Below are 23,721 nucleotides of genomic sequence, written 5' to 3' on the forward strand. Positions count from 1 at the left end.
GACTGATGGAAGCAGATGCAGAGATCCACAGCCAAACACCAGGCAGAGCTCCACGAGTCCAGTCAAAGAGAGAGAAGAGGGATTCTATGAGCAAGTGCATCAGGATCATGATGGGGAAACCTGCAGAGACGACCAAACCAAACTAGTGGGAACTCATGAAAGTTGGACCAACAGCTGTGGAGCCTGCATGGGACTGGAGGAGGCCCTCTGCATGGCCAGACAGTTGTGTAGCTTGATCTGCTGTGTGTGTGTGGGGGGGGAGTTGGTGGTAGGATCAGAATCCATCCCTGGTGCATGAGCGAGCTTTTTGGAGCCTACTACCTATGACAGGACACCTTGTGCAGCTTTGAAGCAGGGGGAAAGGCTTGGTCTTGCCTCTACTGGATGTGCCTCCCCATGGGAGGCCTTGCTTTCTTGTGGGGGAGTGGAGGGGAGTTGTGGGGGGAGGAAGGAAGAGGGGAATCTTTGATTGGTGTATAAAATCAATGAAAAAAATTTTCTTAAAAAACAAATAGCTGTGTTCTGAGAAATGCAATGCAAGGCAGTTCTACTATATGAATAGCACAGAGGGTATATATGAAAACTAAGTCAGCTACAAGATCCCTGGAGAACATACTCTTCCAGAATCATCACCATCATCATCATCATCATCATCATCATCTGCGAAGTATGCCACTGGCCCAAATGATATGCAGTATGCATCTTACCAACTGAGCTACCTCCCCAGGCCAAGCTTCATTTGTACACTCACTAAGAGCCTACTGTATGGTAGCCAGTGCCCTGTGTCTTAAGCTACAATCCACATGAAGTAATGACAGTACTTGGGGACATATATATGTGTGTGTGTGTGTGTGTGTGTGTGTGTGTGTGTGTGTGTGTGTCATAATATAAAATGTATTACCCTTTGGTGTTCCAGAATGGCTGTTTCTTTTTTCTTTTTTTTTTTTTTTTGGTTTTTTCGAGACAGGGTTTCTCTGTGTAGCTTTGCACCTTTTCCTGGAACTCACTTGGTAGCCCAGGCTGGCCTCGAACTCACAGAGATCCGCCTGGCTCTGCCTCCCGAGTGCTGGGATTAAAGGCGTGCGCCACCACTGCCCGGCGTGAATGGCTGTTTCTTAAAGGACCACCTCTACCAGGAAGGCCACTGGGCCAGAAAGGGTGGCTGCACTACGACACAAACAAGAGCTCTGAGTATTTACGATGGCAAAATAATGAGCACAAATACACACAATTAAGAGATGAAATTTATCGTCTCCAGACAGGTTTTTACCATGCTGAAATGTGGTTGACAGAACACCATGAAGGTGAACAAGGCTGAGCGGCAATTGTCTCACCTACCTAGCTATATAACTCTAATTTTAAGTGGGCTCCAGAGCTGAGTTAAGACACCCACGCATGTTTCAGGACTGGACCCCGGGGAGAACACAGACCTGACGGGTTCCAGGCATGCTTGACAAACATCCAGCTACCGTGGGACTTCTCTTTGTTTTTACGATTCTTTCTGTACTGGCTGATCTGATGTCAACTTGACACATAAACTAGAGTTATCTGAAAGGAGGGAACCTCAGCTGAGAATATGTTGCCACAGGATCAGGCTGTAGGGCATTTTCCTAATTAGTAATCACAGGGGAGGGCCCAGACCATTGTGTGGTGCCATCCCTAAGCTGGTGGTCCTAGGTCTTTAAGAAAGCAGGTTGAGCAAGCCATGAGGAGCAAGCCAGTAAGCAGCACCCCTCCAATGGCCTCTGCTTCAGTTCCTGCCTCCAGGATCCTGCTCTGTTTGAGTTCCGGTTTTGACTTCCTTTTGACAATGAACAGTAATACAGACATGTAAGTCAAACAAACCCATTTACTCTCCAGCCTGTTTTTGGTCACGGCGTCTCATTACAGCACCAGAAACCCTGACTCTTGCACTCTCTTCCCACAACTTCACAACTATGTTTCTTGCTCCTTAGATCTCTTGCTGATGACAAGTTTCCCCAGACGTTTTTTTCCTAGGTTCCACCCTCCTTTTCCTGTGAAGTGTGGAATTAGTCCAGCTCTGGAAGATGAACATACATTCTACTGCCTTTTAAATTCAATTTTTTTCATACTAACAACAACCTCTTTTTCTCCGACACTTGCCCATGACATTCTGTTAAAGATACAATCTACTGTTGAAGGTTAATAAACTCTTGGCACGCCCTGTGCTCCAAAGCCCACCTGAAACAGCTCCCTGCTGACGAGAACTTATTGACAAGATCTTGCCTTCCTGACTTCAACTCCGGGCCCTGAAAAACAGTCTACCACACACAGGTGGTCACAAGCCTCACAACAGTGTCCTCCTCTTCCTTTCCAAACCTAAATCACAATTATTCCATCCTTACTATATACTTCCAGAATCTTCTCGCATTTTCTAGCAGAACTGTCAGCTGGGAAGAACTGTCAATGTACCTCAATCATCAGTTTACAGCCCTGCTTTTACCCTTTCGACTTTAATTTTAATTGAAGTTCTTCAGAATCGGAAATATCCTAAGGTAGAAAATGTCTCTTTCCTCTCTCCTAGGATTCCCCACAAACACTCTGCATTTAATATAACAACAGCAACATCACTAGCAAGAGCAGGCACACTGTGAAGCCCAGCTTCTCCCCCGTTAGAGTGTCTAATTTTAACCAGTATTCCTTAATGGCCTTTAGCATAAAGGGAGGTGTTATTTTGGCTGTCATAATGGTGAGAACCATACTGTGTTCAATGGACTGAAACACCTTCTCAAAATAAATGAGCAGGGGACAGAAAAGAACCCTGACATTTCTTCTTCCTCTCTATTGAGCGACTGGTGATGTGAATGTCATCCATCACGCCACCCCCGTCAAGAGTCTGGTCTGCACCCTTTCTTCCTCTTGTGAGTCTTATGTACAGAGACTTGTGTAAAACAAGCCATTTATTTACACCAGTTGGAAAACTGGCCGACAACCTGGCAACTCGAAAAATGTCCAGTTGGCTCACACGAAAGTAAGGGTGGAAAAAAATGAAATCAGAGTGCTTGTAGTATGCCTTGCACAGTGAAGAAATGGCTGGTTTTCACATCAAAAGAAGATAAATCTTCGTTGATTCATGCCTGAGCTTCAACAATTTTCCTAAGCATGTGCCAATAAAACCAAAAAACCCAAAAAATATTAAATGGAATGGAAAATTACTGATTTTTAAATATTTTTAAGGTATAGGCAGGCACCAAGGAAAATTTTTAAAAAGAGCAGGGGTATGTGGAATAGGCCCCCAAAAAAGTTCTGACAGTGATTATCATCTCTGAGTAAAACTGTATTTTCTTTCCCTATTCTTCTCCAGTTTTCTCCCTATTTTTCCAATGCATGTGTGATCTTCTTACAGTTAAGAATAACCAACAAGGAGGCAAAATGAAGAAAAATGTTTAGTTAGTGAGAAATGGTGAGGTATAAGGATTGGCTGAGCCGTGAACAAAAACTCAACATATACAGACACCCACTGGCTGTCAGGCACTCTAAACCTCTAACTTCTAAACCTCTACCTCTTATCCAGGCATAGGAGTAAAATTTTATCCTTTAAAACTTTTGTCTTGAGCTGGATGTGGTAGTGTACACCTGTAACCCTGCAGCCAAGAGGATCAGGAGAGGAAGATCGGGGGTTCAAAGCTATCCTGGGGTATATGGTGTGTTCAACCTGAGCTAATTGAGTCACAGAAGAGATGGGAGGAAAAGTCTAAAACAGAAGGTTCCACAGAGGCATTCATACAGACATTAGGTGTGTACTGAACTTATAGTTGGCAGCCTGCTGCCCTTCTGTCTCCCCCTCTCTGACTCTGGTACTTCAGGTGGCAAAACCTGGGAAGTGTTGAGCAACACCACAAGGTGATTGCACTCCCTCCTGGTTACACTTGGTGTCGACTTGACACATGAAGAAGACGGGGTCTCAGCAGAAGAACTGCCTCCGTTAGCTGGCCTATGGCATGTCTGTGGGACCATTTCTGATTACTGACTGATGCAGGAGCGCCCAGCTCACTGTGGGAGGTACCATCCCCTAAGCTAGTAGGCGTGGGATGTATAAGGAAGATAGCTGAATTGTGAGGCTGGGAGCAAGCCAGTTAGTAGTATGCTTTTATGGTTCTGCTTTGGTCCCTTCCTTGAGTTCCTGAGCCTTGGCTTTCCTCCATGATGGACTGTAACTTGTAGACTAAAATAAACCAGTTTCCTTTCCAAGTTCCTTTGGTAGGTGTTTTTACTACTGCAACAGAAAGCAACAGGGACAATCCTAGCGTCAGTGTAACTAAATTAACTCACAAAGGATGTGTGTTAAGCCTTGACATGTATTTTGCTGGAAAAAAACAGCAGTGTACTAGTGAGTGCAGATGCCAGTCAACTGTCATACCTGTGAGATATAACCTGGAGGCACATGGATGGGAGGAATGGACCCATTGGGTGACATCATGGGAACTTCAGCAGGTCCTGAAAGTTATAAAAGCAAAATATTAATACATGAAGAGACACACATCATTCAATGTAATCACTGAGATTTTTAACATGCCATAACTACTTAAAACCGCAGGTTAAATAATTTCCTGGCTATACAAGTCGAGGAAACAAAGAAAACATATACAAAACCAGCAACAACAAGGAGGTTATAACCGTCTCTATTAATATTTAACAACTCCCTAAAGGCCAGAGATTCCATAGACCAAAACCATCCTGTTAACGCCAGGCTAACAGAATGGAACAAAAGACTTTTCCTCTTGACTTTAAAAGACATATTAGAAGAATTCACTTAAAAGACATATTAGAATAGTTCAAATCTCCTAACAAACTCCAACTCTACTTTTTAAAAAAGCATATTGCAATTAATATACACAAACACATTTTTGAAGTGAAAATTTTTAGGTTCAAAAAAGCCTCCTATAGGCTTTGGATTTAAGATTTCATGTGATTTTTATTTTCAATAATTTATTATAACCTTCCATTAATATGAAAGGTATAAAATCCTTAAAATACTCCAAACCTGCTGGACCTGGTAGTACAGTCCTATATCCAGCTAGTTCAGCAGCTAAGGCAGGAAAAATCACAAGCTCAAGGCCTGCCTGGGCAACTTCATAAAACCCTACATGAAAATAAAAAGCTGGGGTATTTTTTTAAAGGGCTTGGGGTATGGCTGAGTGGTAGAACACTTGTTTAATACGTATTAAGATCCTAGGTTTAATGCCCAATATCATAAACAACAAAATCAATTAACTATTTTGTCTGTCTCTCATTAAGCAGAGAGAAAAAATAGATCATACTCTAAAGTTAGGTAACATTAAGAGTTTCATGCTGAAGAAATGTCTACTTTTTCAAAGTAACACTTTAAACTAACAGAGTTAATTCAATGAATGTTTTGTTGTTGTCTCCCCTCCCCTCAACTCTTTGTCTGGAGACGGGCTCACGTTGTCCAGGCTGGTCTGAACTCCCACCCTGCCCAGTTTTATGCAACACTGAGGATCCTACCAGGGCTTTGTGCATGCTTTCCAAACACTCCACCAATGAATGCTAATCACATGATTAAGGCCATCTAATGAATGGAAAGGTTAACAGTTACCTAAAATGGAGTTTGGGTTAATGTTTCATCACAAACTAACGGCCACATACCAAAAACAACTTGACACCCTTACAAGGATCCTACAAGTCAGCCACTTCCCTACAAGCGAAGGAACTTTAGAACTGACCTCCCATAGCTAGCCCTCATATGGAGTTAGCAACGCTCCCCTAAATGGGACCCGGATCTATGGGATCTATGGGTTTCACTGTGAGATGACACTTCCTGGCTCCAAACACTGTGTTGTTTGTTGACTCTCTCCTGGTGGGTGTCGTGCCGCTGACAGTGAAAACAGCACAGCTGGAACAAAACCCCCAAATGCGATGTGATGCCGCTTTACTTGGCAAAAGGAGCCAGTGCTGTCGCCCAGCCGCTGCATTCACAAGGAAGCGTAATGCACTTTTCACATCACAGTGCTGCAACCATGATAGGAGAGGACAGGGTGGGGTGGGAAGGACTGGCTTGAGCAGGTCTCCAAGTTTGGGGGAAACAGCAGAGGGGCAGAAAGGGTGAAGGGCATCACAGAAAATTCCAAATGAGTGTTCACTGCAAGTTCATGGACTGAACTCTGAGCATCACTACACTCACAAACCCAGTGGTCTCATGTGTGTCTGTAATCAAAAGCAAAAAGAGGGTGGCGTGCATCACAGCTCAGTGATGGAGCACAGGCTTAGCATTTTCAAAACCCTGAAACCTACCATGCCCCCGTTACCAAAACAATGGATCACTGTATGACACCATTTTATTTTTAATTAGAATTAAACTCGTAGGGCAACCACTAAAGGTGTTGGTTTCCAAGTCCACCCTCCTCACCAGCTTCAGCATCTTTATCACAGCCATCAAGACATGGGAATTTCCTTTGAATCCTTATTTGAACTGATTCATTTAAAAAGAACCATACTTTCTTTGAAATCCAAAGATCAATGTACTTGGCTCCACAAAACAGGTTCTAGGAGCAGGAACTTCCCCTGGTCTCATACCTATGTGCCCTTGAACAATGAACTCATTTGGCCTCTCTGAGCCTCACTTCTTAACAGCTATAAGTGAAAATAGAATGGCTACTTCGCCGGGCGGTGGTGGCGCACGCCTTTGATCCCAGCACTCGGGAGGCAGAGGCAGGCGGATCTCTGTGAGTTCGAGGCCAGCCTGGTCTACAGAGCAAGATCCAGGAAAGGCGCAAAGCTACACAGAGAAACCCTGTCTCGAAAAACCAAAAAAAAAAAAAAAAAGAATGGCTACTTCATAAGGTCAGGCTTAGAGATTAAATTCATTAATGCCTGCAAAGGTAGCATGAACATAATGAGTACATATCTCATTACTATTTCACAATGCTTTTGAGAATGTTTTAAAACCTTTACTTCTTTATTTTACGTGTATGTTTTGCCTACATCTATGTCTGTGTACTACATGTGTGCAGTATCCAAGGATCTCCTAGGACTCGAGGTACAGATGGTTGTGAGCCAACCAGTAGATGCTGGGACTTGAACCCAGGTCCTCTGGAAAAGCAATCAGTAGCTCTTAACCACTAAGTCATCTCTTCAGCCCAGGACCCTTCTGGACTGCTATGTGTTGCACTCTCTTTTTTGTTATTAAATTATAAGGAATACATTCTTAAAGTACCATATGTCCTTATAATACATAAAGTCAACAAGTGTACACAATGTACACTATTTACTTAATGGGCAACTCTTCCTTAACAGGCAAAATATCAAATGCTTCACAGTTCTGCAAGCCAATGAAGCATGGCTTTTTGATGGGAGAAGTGTAGGGGTTCAAGACAGGGTTTCTTTGTATAGTCCCGGCTGCCCTGGAACTCACTCTGTAGAGCAATCTAGCCTTGAACTCACAGAGATTCTCTTGACTCTGCCTCCTGAGTGCTGGGATTAAAGGTGTGTGCTGCCACCACCTGGTGAGGGATGGATTTTTTAATTATCACAATGTATACCAAGTTAATAATGGTCTCTTAACCCCAAGTAGAACCCTGAAAACTGGTAAAGCCATTTGTGTAAATGCTAAGGAGTGTAGGGCAAGCAAGTGATTTACAGCTAGAAATGTTTTCTTCCTGGCCTTCACATCAGGAGATGCTAAACAACTTCCACATACTCGGCCTTTCTTCCTCCTAACACCATCATCAAAGCCATTGCAGGGCCATTTCAGACAAACTACAATGGCTTCTCAAACGCAACTGTACTGTGGAACCTCAGGGTTACACTAGCTCCTGAAGTAATCCTGGCCCCCATAAGCCAAAGACAGCAAGTCCCTTGCACAGTGGCAGTGTGAACCCACTGTCCCCTTCAGCACTAGCCTCCCAGGGACTCTGCCATCTCTGCCTGACCATCTGTGTTTGGGAATGCCCGCATTCCACTGTCATCCCTCCCTAAGAAGCACAGGCTTGCTTTCTTCATCATCTAGAGATCAGGCTCTCTCCACTACTTTATTAGTGACTAGTGACTAGTGACTATTAGGTCATGGACCTAGTTTTCATGGATGAAAATGGGACTTGGTCTTCATGACTTTACTGAAGTGAGTCAGGCATGATGGATACCACAGGTACAAGGGACAGAAGAGACACTGAACTCCATCAAAATTCAAACCTTTGTGCATTAGCCAGCGCCAAGAAAACAAAAACTGGAGAATGGACAAAATGCAAATTCCATCTGATCAGAGACTTCTATCTAGAATATAAAGAATTCTTACACATCAACAGAAGAGAAAAAAAAAACACACATCCTAACTTAAAGATGGGCAGAGGAACTGAACAGACATTTCTCAGAAGAATTACAAGTCACAAGCAGCACCTGAAAATGGCTTAACATCGTCAGTCAGGAGGGGGTTCAGATCAAACCCTAGTAGAATGCCTCCTGACACCCCAGCAACAGCCATGTTAACATAGATGGGGGTGGAGAGGATGTGTGTCGGTACAGAGAAACTACAACTTCGTATATTGCTGAGGAGAATCAGAGTGAGAGCTGGAACACTACTTCCTCTTAATGTTAAGCACAATACTATCTTAGGACCTGATGTCTACTTGAAGCTAACTTGGTTTACACAGTGAGTTCCAAGCCAGCCAGAGCTAGGTAACATGTTTATGGATTCCCCTACTGATTATATACCCCAAAAGAACTAAAGCGGGTACTCAAATAAATACATGCATTGGCATGCTCACAGTAGCACTGCTCACAAGAGGCACAACCAAAATATCTGCTGGGGAATGAATAGGCCAGTAAAACGTGTGGTGTCCAAACAATGTAATAGCATCATCTATAAAAGGGAATCAGCACTGCCACACAATGAGTGGCTGAACCTTGGAAACATTTCATTAAAGTCACCACTGTCATACTATATGTGATTCTAATGACATGAAACATGAGAAAGAAAAGTCAATCCATAGAGGGACACCAGTTACAGTTCAGTGAGTGACTGCTTGCTGACCATGTGTGAGGTTCTGGGTTTGATCTCCAGTATATAAGTAATAACAAAATAATTAATCCACACAGGCAGAACTGATTGATGGGTGTCAAGAGTAGGGACAGGGTGAGGGAAACAGAAGAAGCTTGTGTTTGTGTCTGGCCTCTGCTGCTACAGCTCCCCCAAGAGGAGAGCACCTGCTAATTCCCAGGGTCATCCTGAGGACGGGATAGCGGGACTCAACAGCCCCTCTGCAACAAGTGCTGACTCGGCAACTTTAATACTGCATCTAAGAGAGGGGCAAATGATGTGAACAAAGAGGATTCCAGCAGAATTACTGGCAATAAAAGCCAAGACAGCAAGTAACCTGTTTTGCCCTTCACATCTTTTTATCCCAATATTTCTATCTTTTAGCTGCAAAATTATATCCTGTTTTAAGTAGATAAAATATACAAATATGTAAATTACAATTTAGATAACAAGAAACAAAAATAGAAAAAGTGGTTGCTTCCCTTCATTTTGGTATCTATCCCCATATTTCTAATCATAACTTCCTCTCTCCCCAAATTCCCTGTTCCTTGGTCTAGTTTCTAGGAAACCTTCGAGAGTTGGGTGTGCCTAACTTTCTCAGTGTGCTAGGACAGCTGAATGTGTGAAAGGGCCAGCCCTTGCTTTCTGAAAGTGGATCTCCTACACTGAACATTGGCTTCAGGACAAAAATTCCTCCTCTGGCTCAACCACTGTCCTTAAAAGCAAATGACCATAACAGTAAATCCTTCCCAGAGCTTCCTCCTGAAGTAAATCACTACCAAAAACTAACGCACAGCTGGGCAGGGAATTCAGACACATGTCACTACCACCTCCCCTTCTCAGAAGACAGGGCTCAGGGTCCATGGTCTATCCGCCATCTTCTCTTCTCAGAAGACAGGGCTCAGGGTCCATAGTCTGTCCGCCATCTTCTCTTCTCAGAAGACAGGGCTCAGGGTCCATGGTCTGTCCGCCATCTTCCCTTCTCAGAAGACAGGGCTCAGGGTCCATGGTCTGTCTACCATCTTCTCTTCTCAGAAGACGGGGCTCAGGGTCCATGGTCTGTCTACCATCTTCTCTTCTCAGAAGATGGGGCTCAGGGTCCAGGGTCTGTCTGCCATCTTCTCAGAAGATGGGGCTCAGGGTCCAGGGTCTGTCTGCCGTCTTCTCAGAAGACAGGGCTCAGGGTCCATGGTCTGTCTACCATCTTCTCTTCTCAGAAGATGGGGCTCAGGGTCCAGGGTCTGTCTGCCGTCTTCTCTTCTCAGAAGACGGAGCTCAGGGTTCATGGTCTACCTGCTGTCAGTTTAAAACCTAAGTTTTCTTTCAAAGCACCCCTCTAATAATTGAGTTGCAAAACAAGTTCAAAGGCAACAAAAGACCAGGGATTAGCTCTCACATAAGACTTGGAGCGCAAATCCCAACTTCCTTTAGCTTAAATAAACTCAAGACATCTATCTAAAAAACTTTTTATCAAGTGGCTTAGACTTCAGTGTTTTAGAATAATCTACATAGTTTCTGTGTGAATATGCACTACTATAATACATTAGTTAATATTTTATTGATTTCAATTCAATAAACATTTATTATGCAAGATGTGGAAAGAACAGTCACCCAGATTCCATAAGAGATCCATAAAAACAAACAACTACCACACAAGGCTCAGCTTTTTTTTTTTTTTTAAAGAGGCAAACAGCTTTGGTGCTGCAGGGTAGCAATTACTCTCACGGTAGATGAGGAACATTTAAAACCCTCACACTGGCAGTGAACGGTAAAGGAGTTGGTGAGCCGTTCACTGCAATGCACATTGTGTTAACACAGGTTTGAAAGAACCAATTTAAGATCAGAACTACAGATACAAAGCTTTAAGACTGTCAAAGAGATCAGGTCCCAGGCAGGAGCCTGTAACTCAATCTTGAACTCATTTTTCAAACTCTCTTTGATGCTCTGTTGAATTCAGCACACCTTTGTTACACCCAATGTGAGGGTCAGGCTACTCAGGAAGCCAAGGGTACAGTGACTGGAAGAAGGACTGTGAAATGAGCCAGGCACAGGTGCAAAGAGCCATGCAAGGAAGGAAGGGCCGTTTGGAGCCCTGCTTTTGCCCTGAGGTTTGTGACAGACACTGTGTCGCAGCATGGACTGGACTTACAGTCCAGATGTCTCAAGCAGATGTTCTTGGTGTGTCTATGCAACAAAAATGATGAAAGAGTAAGGTAGAAGACCCAAGTGAAAAGGTACAGGTTGATTTTTGGAAAAATGAAAGACAGTTCATTCCCACTTCCAACCTGAATCAAGTTGGTTCCTGAGATCTTGGGGCCCTGCTCTTCATGCTCTCTGAATCTGAGTTAGGAACAAGATTCACCTGCACTATGCAGGCAAAACATCTGGCACCACCTTATCAGTTGTGGTTGTCAACAGTACTGAAATTCAGACTTCCTCGGTTGGTCTTCCGTGGTAGACTGGGGATGGAATATGTCCATGGATGTACCTGTTTATATGTGAGCCAGGACCTGGTAAGCTTCAACTCTCTGAAGAGTGGCACAAACACAACTCAGTAATACTGAGGAAGGGTTTCTGATGGATACTTCACATCTACAATCCCTATGAGTACAAACCACAGACAAAAGCATTTCCAAGCCATGCCCAAGTGTGAGTGTGTGTCCATCTGTCCTTGCATCGGGAATGCACACACAGTACATATGGCTGTGTGGGTACACACATGTGGAAGCCAGAGACTGGTATTGCCTAATCACTCTCCCCCTTAAATACTGAGTTACAGTCTCTCACTTGATGGCTGATTCAGCTAGTCTAGCTTGCCCACTTGCCATGGGAATTCCCTACCTCCACTGCCCAAATGCTGGGGTTACAAGTGGGCGGTCATGCCTACCCATCATCTATGTGAGTACTAGATATCAGACTTGTGAGCCCCAGTTTAAAGTCAGCCCTTTCCAGGATGTTTTGTCTGCTGCCAACTGGGGTATCAGGTAGAAAGGTGCTCCCCATACACCATGCAGCATAGAGGACCATTCACTGTTCCGCTAACAGCAAGTTCAAGGGAGGTCTCTGGGAAAGGTGGGAAGCAACGGTGGGAGAATTCCTAGTGGAACTCTCTAGTGATCTTACACAATGTAAAAACTTCCCAACATTGCCCCTACCAAATAAGGCTATTTAAATTACATTTGAATCACATCATGAGATAAAATGCAAACAATGTTGTTAAAGAATACTATTCAAGTTTATAATTTGGGGAACAGAGAATCAAAAAGACAGACTGTTCATCTTAGGGCAACTCAGGAGACCCATGCTAGGCCATCGTGAGAGCAGAGCCCACCATGGCCCTGCGTGTTTGGGGCTCTGGAGGGAGGTGCTGTCAATCTCTCCTGCCAGCTTCCTCCACTCTCTGGAAGGGTTACACAAGGGGAGGAGGCGCAGGGCTGTGGCCCACTTGGGAGAATGTCTCCCTAGCACGAAAGAAGCCTGGGTTTCACCCTAGGACTGCATAAACAAGGCACAGAAGGCCATTCTTGTAATCCCAGCACTCGGGGTAGACACAAGAAGCCTAGGAGTCAAGGTTACTTGACTACATAGCAAGTTCCAGGCCAGCAAGGGTTATATGAAACCTTGTATCAAAAGAGAGGGAGGCGGGATGGTGGTGGGGAACGCCTTTAATCCCAGCACTCGGATCACTGTGACTTCAAGGCCAGCCTGGTCTACAAAGCGAGTTCCAGGACAGCCAGGGTTACAACAGAGAAACCCTGTCTCGAAAATATGAAAAAAAAAAAAAAAAAAAAAGCCCGTGCTTTGCTTACATACAAGCACCCACTGTCACTAATGGGAGCTGTCTTTCAACCAAGGCCCAGTAACTTTCTAAAATGAACTTAAAGTTTTACAAAGGCGTTTCGCTTGCTAATAAACATTCTCTGAGCTGCCCACTGGCCATGACCTGCTAATAATGGGCTTGGAGAGGACCAGTTGTATGTAATTTGCATCTCGGCCTTTCCTAAGCCACACAGAATAAGCCAGCAAGAAAATGAGAGTTCCTCTAGTCAGACCACGTTTACACAGCCAGGGCTTCACGGTCTGAGTGTGAAAGGGGGTGGAGCTGACTGAGGACTGCACAATGACGAGCACTAGCAAGCAGGCTGGACTCTGCATCTCCTCAGTGGCTGAAGTCAGGTGCATACCTCCAGCTATACGTGGTGATGTGGGGCAACGTCGGAAAGGCCTAGGTAGCTGACGGGCCACCTTCTCAGTGACAGGATGCCTGACGCAGTTCTGTGGCTGCACGAAAGCCACTTTCCCATCCCGGCACACTGTTCCCTAGACCTCAGAAACAATGCTTCCCAATCGGTTGCAGCTTCCCTTTCAACAGCCAGCCCCACAAGGCAGGCATGGAGACTCAAGCCGGCAACGCCAGCACTTAGGGGACTGAGGCACAACTGCCATCCAGTTTTGCCTGGGAGAAAAGGAACCCAGTGGTTTCCATGGTTCCTCTGGGTGACCAGCTTCTGAAGGCACTGGCCTCACTTAGTTCCACAGATTCTAGAAAAGGGCCGTCGGCTGTTACTCCCTAAAACGCTTCTTGCTATCACGCTCAGGTGCTCATCATATCAGAATTTGAGGCCCTCATGTTGACTACCAGACTCCTCGGTCCACTCTTTTTTCATAAATTACCCATCTATCCCTCCACCCCAACATGACCAAATGTCCCACTAGTTTTGATACAGACATTCCTGTATCAATTCAGAGGGATGAGCAACAAGGAGGAACACCTGTGGACCAGGAGACAGCTCGGTGGATACAGCACTTGCCTGATGACCCTAGTCCGATTCCCTGGAGCCCACATAAGAGCTGGAGCCACAGCTCCTAAGGAAGATGCAGGGTGGAGACCAGGGAGTCTCCGGAGCTTTGGGGCTAGACAGCCTGGCTGCTGTGATGGCAAAAAGACCTTGTCTCTAAACAACATGGAGCGGTGAGGGCGGACACCTGAAAGTTGTCCTTCGCCCTCCACACACACATCACACAATACACACGCACACACATTCGCACATCACACATACAACAATGCATACGCAAAAGAACAACAAAGTACACAAACACTATAAAACTGAGCACATTCAGAAGCCTGTAGGTAGAGTTTATTTGTAGTTCCTTTAAGCCCAATTTCAGTATAATATTTTAAAATGGAGAAGAAAAAATAACAAAACATTAGTAGAGTGCCATAAATTTTGTCCTGTTAATGGGTATTTAATTTAATATACTTCAACTAACAGAGATGAGTATAATGTGTCGAAAAACAGTTCTCCAGCTTTTCTTATAATAAATCAATTACTGTACTTCCATAGCAACAGAAGAGGATTTTATATAATATAAAATACTAAGCACTATATTAAGAAGTCTGTTCAGTTATTGCATTTCTTTCTATGATTATTAGATCCTTGTGATAGTTCAATACAAAATACTATGAGCCTAAGTGCAAAACAGACAAGCGATAAAAATCTTTCAGAAAATTATTTGTGCATGTGTATATGAGCATGCAAGTGTGTGTGTCTGTGGGATGTATTGATGTACTCACGTGGTTCTATACACATGCATGTGTGTGTCTGTGGGATGTATTGATGTACTCATGTGGTTCTATACACATGCATGTGTGTGTCTGTGGGATGTATTGATGTACTCACGTGGTTCTATACACATGCATGTGTGTGTCTGTGGGATGTATTGATGTACTCATGGGTTCTATACGCATGCATGTGTGTGTCTGTGGGATGTATTGATGTACTCATGGGTTCTATACGCATGCATGTGTGTGTCTGTGGGATGTACTGATGTACTCACGTGGTTCTATACACATGCATGTGTGTGTCTGTGGGATGTACTGATGTACTCACGTGGTTCTATACACATGCATGTGTGTGTCTGTGGGATGTATTGATGTACTCACGTGGTTCTATACGCATGCATGTGTGTGTCTGTGGGATGTATTGATGTACTCACGTGGTTCTATACGCATGCATGTGTGTTGTGCCGAGACCACTAAGTCAATTCAAAGTGTCTTTCTTGATCTCTTTCTGCCTGGTTTTCTGAGAAAGGTATCACTGAGGGTGCCGCTCTGTCTGAGGGTGGACAGTATGTCCACCTAGCCTATGACAGCTCTAAGTACACAGTCACCTAGTTCAGCTACTCCTGCCCTTCAGATTCTCTGAATCTGTACTTCATAGAACTCTGCTTCTCTTCATCCCCAGAGCCCATATCACAGTGTTCTTAGTAATGACAGTCACAGGAAAGACAAGCTCTCCAAAACAGACAGCCTTCAAAGGGAGCTAAAACCAAGTCTTGTCCTTAAAGACTAGGGCACAGGGGAGAGCATGTGAATGCTGGGGTTCTGCTAAGCTAGTAGTACTTCAATTTTACTAAATTCATTACGGTAAAATAATTTATAGATCTGAGGAGGTACAGCCTATCAAAATCTGGTAAACAAAGGCAGACTGAAGCAATGGTAAACTCACTCTCTCACACACAAACTGTGTGTGTGTGTGTGTGTGTGTGTGTGTGTGTGTGTGTGTGTGTGTGTTTTCAAGCCTGATACATGATACACAGGCTGTTCCGGTCCCGCTTCTCCCCTTGCACACTGTACTGCTTATTTCCCAGCGTCTCTCATTGTGGGGCGAGACACTGTGGGGGGTCGCATGAATGAATGTGGGAGTAAAACAAACTGGCGAGAATAAAAGGCTTTCAAATGTTTTGTTCCCAAAAATTGATCTGAACTCAAACAATGACTGAGACCTGGATGTTTCTGGTAGTGCCTGCCCATGCAGCATTGTGTACTGTACTGCAGCCTTGGTTCTGAATCGACAGCTTTGCCCTGGGCATGCCATCATGCCACCCAATGCCAACAACACTGCCTGGAACGCCCAGGCTCAGACCGGAAACTAAAGCAGATGAAGAACTGTGGTGAGCTCAATGAATGAACAGTTTTCTGCTATTATAGGAACACAATGGTCTAATTATGGGGAAAAGACTTTATATTTTCCTACCAAAAATCCTCAGCATATGAGTATGGAATCAGCATATGTTTGGACTGCACTATATTAGCATGCTTGATTTTTAAAACCCTTGTTTGGATTGTTGATTTGAGTTTCTCTTTGAAAATGTTAGTAAATTATGGTTTCGGATTAGAACAGAATTTTCAACCATTTCTGAATTGGCTCTAAACACATTTCTGCCACTCTGTACTATGTATTTATGTGGTAATGTCTGCATTGACAATTTTTAAAATAAAAGTATCAATCAACTATAAAAAGCCTGGAAGGTACTTATATGTAAGGCAGTATCATTCTTTATTTGAAAAAAAAGTGTATCTATTTCATTAATATGCACAATTGCTTGTCTTAAATGGTAAAATTATATGCACACTGAAGAATTCTTTAAATAATTTCTTACCAGTTAATGTCTGGTTTAAATACCTATGTACCCAACGCTGTGTAAAATTCTCTTGATAAGAAGGATCAAGAGAGGAAAACATTTTTAAAAAAACCTAGTTTACTTGATACTCACTAGGGAGTGAACATCAATAATACCAGAAAGCATTTCCATTTCTACTTTTCAGTGGCTACAATACCAAGTAATACTCAACAAAACTCTTCCAATTTCTTCAGGTTTTCATGCAAATTAGTATCCTGACTGCCTCTGCAGATGAAACCCACACTTAGCTGGAAGGCCAACTAGCAGCTAAAAGCACTACTGTAGCGGCCTTGTGTGGAACTTGAAGAGTTGGAGCTGGTGGGGCTGGTGGAGGAGGTTACCTTTCCTCTGTAGTTCAGAAACAGGTCCAATTGGGCATAAGCGGGTCCAAGATATAAAGTAAGACTAGAAACCAACAAAGGAAAGCTCAAAGCAAAGATTCCAGCAGAAAATGATGGCTTCTTTCTATGCTATAGTTTCTCTTTCAAAAGACAAAACTTGAAAATAAATCAGTTTAGTGCAAAACATCTAAAGAAATTCTTTGTATTCAACAAATTTGCAAAAACAAATTCAGATACCATGCTTATAAATTATATTAAAAAATCACAATTTATTATGATCTAATTTTTTTTTACGATGGACTTTTTTGGACTGGATTACAGAAAATACATTCCACAACACACTTCAGTTTCTGATGAGTTCCTAGAAATACGTTAATGTTCGACTTACGTTTTCCATACACAGCATTTGGGAACCTAATCCCCTGCATGGATGCCACAAGACTTCCTTTACAGGTGCTCACAAGAATGCCACACATGTAATTCAGAAAGTCATCTCACACTAGCCATGTTCAATTAGCCTCATGGTCCCTTGAGAAGAGCTAGCTACACTATCCAATAGTCATGATTGTGCAGTACTAAAAACAGTCTGAAAAATGTTTCTCTCTCTCTCTCTCTCTCTCTCTCTCTCTCTCCCCACACACACACACATACACACACACACACACACACACACACACACACACAACTTTATGCACATATTCTATTCTCATTCTATCATCATGTAAAATACATGATTGCACAATTTACAATCTATATATATTACTTCATGTGTATATACACACACATCCCTCCTGACTTTACTGTCAGATACTTTATAATGATTAATTTACTTGAAGCTCAAAATCAAACTGCCAATTAGCTCTGAGCAAAACGAAATGGCCAGCTCTACCTATCAACTGCAACACAAGTCAATTTATAACAAAAGACAGGGAATGAGCTAAGCAGAAACTTACTTCCATAATAAAAACAGAAAGATTGATTCACCTACTGAACAGAGTATTTAAAGTGATCTTAGCTTCATAAATGCTCGATTCTGAGTATCAACAGACCTAAAACCTATGGTGAAGTACACATTCCAGGGGGTCAAGGGAAGATGACTAAAGTCCTGGCTGAGAAAAGTACAGTAGTCTTGACTGACCAGTCCCCACGGCACAGCGGCAGCACAGATAGCAAGACCACACCCCCACAGACTTCACCTCAAACTCCACCCAGGCATGTTACTAAACCTGCCTCAGTCTCCCCCTAAAATGAAGAAACTGATACAGGTTGAGATCCCTAATCCAAAGTGTTCTAAAATCTAAAATGTTCCAAGGTCAAAAATGTGTGAGCATTGATGATTCTTTAAAAGCTCTAGATTTTGCATTTTCAGATCAGGGATGCTCAGTTAATAAAGTGTACACAGTATTTAAAACTCAGATATTTCAACTATTTCTGGTCTCGAGCATTTAGGATGAGGAACACCCCCCCTCACCCCACCCCCCATAGAATCAGTCTCTCAAGATCGGCACTGTTGAAGGGAATGAGCTGGCATGCATCAGGTGCTCACATGCTCAGCCTGCCAGGACAGCTAGCTGGTGTCATCATCGTGGCACCACAGCTGGAACAGAATTCCCTCCCCTTGCCTAATAGATATAGTCCAGACACAAGCCATTAAGGTTTTGGATCTGCACATTTCCAGGTACAGGTAGTACTAGATAAGGAGTAAGGTACAGAAAACCAAAAAAGTAAATGCTGTGTCAATGGAGTGAGCCAAGAACTCTGTTTACATCAGCTGGGCTCATCAACAGTGAGAATTCACTGATGAGACCAGGCAGTATATTTTATTGCTGAATGAGACTCTCCTCTTCCACTCACAAAACCATTGTGGATCTTGCAGTCAACTACAAAAGCTCTCTGTGTTTTCTCCACTATGCCAAGCAAAGCTTGCCCAGTGCCTAACAGGTCAAAATTCAGTAAGCACCTTGTTGTGTGCTCCCAGAAATAATCTATAAACAGGACTGATGCTCCTTCCCCACTCAACAAGAGTCCTCAAGTTTAAAACCCAGAACGGTGGCTGACCATCAGAAACGACTACGCTTTCCCACACACCAAGATCTCAATCTACATAGGAAATACTAGTCTATCAGAACATACAGTTACCATAGACTTCAGTACAGAATGTGACAACAGAAAATGGATCTCGTCTTCACTCTTGTGTACACAGTAGGTTTGGACTCTGCAATATAAAGGGTGTTCACAGAGCAACAGGAACTCCTTCCTATCAGTCAGCCTTCACGCCTGAGAATTAGTCAGGCGTGATGAAACCAATCATCTACTCGGGAGTACCCGACAAGTGTATTCCATGCTGTGGGAAGTACTACTGTGCTCTGGGGTGCGCCAGACTCAAGTGAGCAGACACACACCGTTCCTTGGGAGATCTCTGCAGCAAGTTTTATTTTGCTGAGGAGAAACTGGGACTGTTGTCACAATTCTATTTGCCAAAACAGCTGTTTATTTACAAAAACTGGCTACAAGGGGCTAGCAGAACGGCGTTTCAGTGGTGCTGTTTCTTCCTTTCTCACTGCCCTGAGAAGTGCCTCTGCCGCGTGTTTGGCTTCTAGGGGCCTGATGAGATCCTGGATGCTGCAGTGAATGCCGAGGTCTGAAAGAAATAGTTCTCTCTCCTTCTCTTTGCCTCAGACATTCTGAACACAAGAGGATCCATTCAAGGCATGATGGAGTGCCTCACAGAGGCGGCAATATGTTCCCAGTTGGCAAACAGAGACCTGTTTGGACAGTGAGTACAGCCATCCACTCAGCAAACATCAGCTTTCCGATGAGTTCACAGGAGAAAGGAGATGCTGTAAGCCCCCTTTTCAGGCTCCAACTCCAATTTGGGACAATCTTTCTAAACAAAATGCCTTTGTTCCCAAAGTCACAATTCAGTGGGTCCCAACTGCTTTCTTAGAAACTACGTCCATCTATTCACAACAGCATTTGAGCCAAAAATCATTTGTAAATCTCTGAAAGGATGAGAAAGTGATGGGAACCACCCCGCTTTCCATCTGTATAATAAATAGACAAGGACTGACTAGGAAGCTATAGGCCAGGCAGCTTGGATGCAGCTGGAAGGGAAGGCAGCACAGTGACTTCTCCAGATCTGGTGCTGCTGCATGCTAAGGAACAGAAGATCAGAGGAAAAATGAGCACGTGAAACCACAAACTTCCAGTCGGGTTAGGCTCCTCTGTGGATGTACTTCCTCTTTCCCTACAGGTTTTCAGAAGAAAAATCCTTACACAGTTTTATTAAAATGGTCAGTTCTGAAAGACCGCAACATTGGGTAAGAGCCCTCCCTGTTCAGCCAGATTTTCACCAAATCCTCCATGACACAAGCAAATGGACACAGAGAAGACACACTTGCCTGGGCTCTCTCCCCAGGCTGGGCATGACTTGCTACTATGACCAATGTACCAGTGACAGAAGCCTGTCACAATGACATTTTTATTAGCATAAATGCAAGGACCAAAATTCGGACAAACTAGAAACGGAGCTCGGTGGGTGAGCACTTGCCCAGCACTCACAGGCTCTGGGCTCAGTTGCCAGCACTGTAAACAAGCAAACAAGAATTTTAAAAGCTTTCATCTGAAAATAGGGATAATGTTAGAGGAGAAGGAGAGAAGAAAGAAAGGCCGTGTCTTACAGGGTATAAGAGTACCCAAGGTCTTTAATATATTCTCATTATAAGGGTTGATTCTCCATCAATACAATGTGTAAAGGGAAAGTCAGAACCCAGACAACTCCCCACAAATGTATTTAATGTATTTTACTAATTGGAAAGCAACTGTAGTTCAGTGGCCTGCTTTTATACAGATCACAAGCAAATAGTTTTCATATTTTTAAAGAGCTATTTAAAAAATACAGAATATATGCATCAGAGACTATATGTCTACAAAGCAGGATATTTTCTTGCCCTTCCCAGAACGAGCTTGCCAATCCCTGTGCTAAGCCACTACAAGCGTCTTAAATAATAATTCCTGGTTCTGCTGGAGACAAATGAAGAACGTGTTTTCAAATAATGCCTGTCAGGGTCAGAGGCCTGTGTCTTGGAGAAGATGAAATACTGGAGTTAGAATGGAAGGCCCAGCCAGAAATCCACTCACTCAGCAACAGGCAGTTATTAAGACAACTCTAAGACTTCACAATAAGGCAAACCTTTCATCCTCTGGGAAGAGACCCGATAAATCCTACAACTTGCAGGATTCTTCGCTTATAACAGGCAGGGGAAAACCGCTTGCCTTTACACGAACCTGAGTGAGTCCAAGGCTGCGAAGGAAGTGTAACAAGAGGCGGGAAGGACTTACGGTATTGCCTGGAGTTCACTTGTTTTCTTGGAGAACACACCACAGGAAACACGGACCGAACAGGGAAACATCCAAGGACAGCGCTCTGTCAAATACTCCATCCCCTCCCGTAAGATGCACACAGCATCCTCATACAGACCGGTCTGTGTCTGTCTGTGTATCTTTGAACATCTATGCATGTGAAGGCAGGCATGAAAGTGCATATGTAGAAGACAGACGAAAGCCTTGGGTGTCTGTCCTTACCTCGAATCACTTGAGATGGGACCCCGTTATCTTGCTCTTGAGTGCACCAGACTGCCTGACCTATTCCGGTCAGAACTTCTGGTCTCTGCCCGTTGGACCTGTCTCTGTCTCCCATCCCCCTCAGAAGCCCTGAGACTACAGCTTTTGTGAGGGCCCTGGGGTTTCAGAGTCTGGACCTTATGATTGCAGGCAAGTGCTTTTACCCACTGAAGCCTCTCTCTATATCCTACAGTCAATTTTTAGAAACTAATGATATATACACATATGTATGTACAGATATATGTATCCATGCATATATATGAAATTCTAAATACACCTTCTAGCCAAGATACTGCATCACCAAAAAACTTAAGGCTACCAGACAAAAGATAGGTCACACCCAGTTAGCACCATGCCACCAATACATTACAAGGAGTTCACACCAGCATGTTTCAGACACTGCATGAGAAATGCACTTAAAAAAAAAATGCTCGTATATTTGAAAGTCAACTTTATCTGGGCATTTTTGTATCAGCTGGCTTAATGGTACCTTTACCATAGACATAAAGAAGACATTAACATCTGTTAAACAGCTGCCAGCACACAGCACTCCCAGACAGGAGGGTGAAAAACTCTGGAGGAAGAGGCAGCTCATTTCATCAGAACTCTGTGTGAATGGTATGGAATGAGGGTTCACGGCCCAGCTGGAGGTGACTGTTGCCCAACTGCGGGGAAGGAAGGAGGCCAAGGCAGGGGAATCTTGGGAGCCGAAGATTCACTCAAGGACTGCTGCTCTTTCTCATGAGGTCACTTCCAAGATAACCGGTGTCCGCTGCGAAGAGTCACACAAAGGGCCCACCCCACCGCACACTGTCTTCATGTCGAGTGTGGGTGTTAGCAGAGTTATTTTCTCTTCTTTTCACAGAGAAAGAAAAAAAGGGTGGGGAGATGGCTCAGTGAGTAAAATGTCTGCCTTGTGAGCATGGGGCTCTAGATTTTACCCTAAAACTTATGGTAAAAGCCACTTGTGATATATGCTTGTAATCACAGCGCTTTTAAGATGGAGACAGGAGGGTCCCTGGGGCTCATGGGCCACCTTGTCTAGCTAAATTAGTGGACCACAGTCATTAAGAGACCCCATGTCCAAAACAAAACAAAGTAAATGAAATCTGAAGGACACTGACAGTTCACCTCTGGTCTCCAGACACATGCACACACATACAACACAGAGCAGGAGTGTGTGCAGAGGGGGCTGGGGGGGGGGGGGGCTGACTGTCACTCCAGGGGCATGGAGACCAGCCAAGATGGGACAGGAAAGCTCCACCCTGTGCTTCCCCAAGGAGCCTTCCCTGAGAGGTGCTTTGTCAGGACACAGACTCTGGGCCAGGTTTCCAGTGGAAGGTACAGCTCTTCCCTGTGGCAACTCTCAGGGACTGGCAGAAGCAAGAGGCTCTAAGAACATGGCCAGAGTAAACGGCCACTCGAGGACATGAACCGAAGTGTAGTCTGTGAAGTTCTGCTCATACAACCCACGAAGAAGCTGGGTTAGCTAACAAGTGCTGTTCGGCCTTGGACTCTGGCCATGTGTGCACAGTGTGGAGAGTGTGGGTAACCCTTCCACCGTAACACCCCTTACCTGAAAACATGAGTGCATTCAGGAGAAAGCACCTCAGCGGTTCTTGGCCCAGCACCACCCACTTCCGGTTTTTTTAAATTATTATTGGGGGTGGGTAGGGATGGGCCATGGTAGACAACTTTCAGGAGTCAGTTCTCTCCTGTGAATTCCAAGAATCAAACTCACGTCATCAGGATTGAGGGCAGGAGTCTTGACCCACCACCTGGCTAGTCTTGGTTTTACTTGTCACACAAAGGACCTATTACCACTGCAGTCATTTATCTGAGCTCTGATTCACATGACTGAAACGGCTGAAATGTTTTCCATAAGGCCAGTGTGATGGTGGGCTGGAGGCAGCTCCACCTGCCCTCACTTGGCATGCTAAAATATAAACAGCTCTTCTTTTCCTCTTCCTTCTCCCCAAGTGGAGATTCTTAACATGGGGAGTCTGAGCTGGAGTGGGATAAGGAGACATCCAGACAGGGATCAGAGGATGCTTACATAACAGAGTGGGAGGTGCAGGGCACTGGACCTAGCAACACAGCATCCATGGCAGAGCACTGGACCTAGGAACCCAGCATCCATGGCAGAGCACTGGACCTAGGAACCCAACATCCATGGCAGAGGGGTGATGCTGAGGGAGCACTGAGGTTGGTCACAGGCACAAGGGGCCATACTTATCCTTATCACAAATATGGTAGGAGTTTCAAAATCAAGCTTGGCAC

The 23,721-nt window shown here is 44.1% G+C and overlaps 1 protein-coding gene across 3 annotated transcripts in view; it reads right to left on the reverse strand.

Annotated features, from left to right (window-relative positions):
- The window catches only part of Fndc3b (fibronectin type III domain containing 3B), a 309,891-nt gene that overhangs the window by 140,950 nt on the left and 145,220 nt on the right, over nt 1–23,721 (reverse strand). For all 3 annotated transcript variants that reach the window (XM_052730002.1, XM_052730000.1, XM_052730001.1), the window contains exon 4: nt 4,382–4,458. In XM_052730002.1, the coding sequence (XP_052585962.1) occupies nt 4,382–4,458 (77 nt within the window). The remainder of the gene's footprint in view (nt 1–4,381; nt 4,459–23,721) is intronic.

The sequence above is a fragment of the Peromyscus californicus genome, unplaced genomic scaffold (genome assembly GCF_007827085.1).
Source record: "Peromyscus californicus insignis strain IS unplaced genomic scaffold, ASM782708v3 Scaffold_9__1_contigs__length_137607984, whole genome shotgun sequence".
Classification (NCBI taxonomy): Eukaryota; Metazoa; Chordata; class Mammalia; order Rodentia; family Cricetidae; genus Peromyscus; species Peromyscus californicus.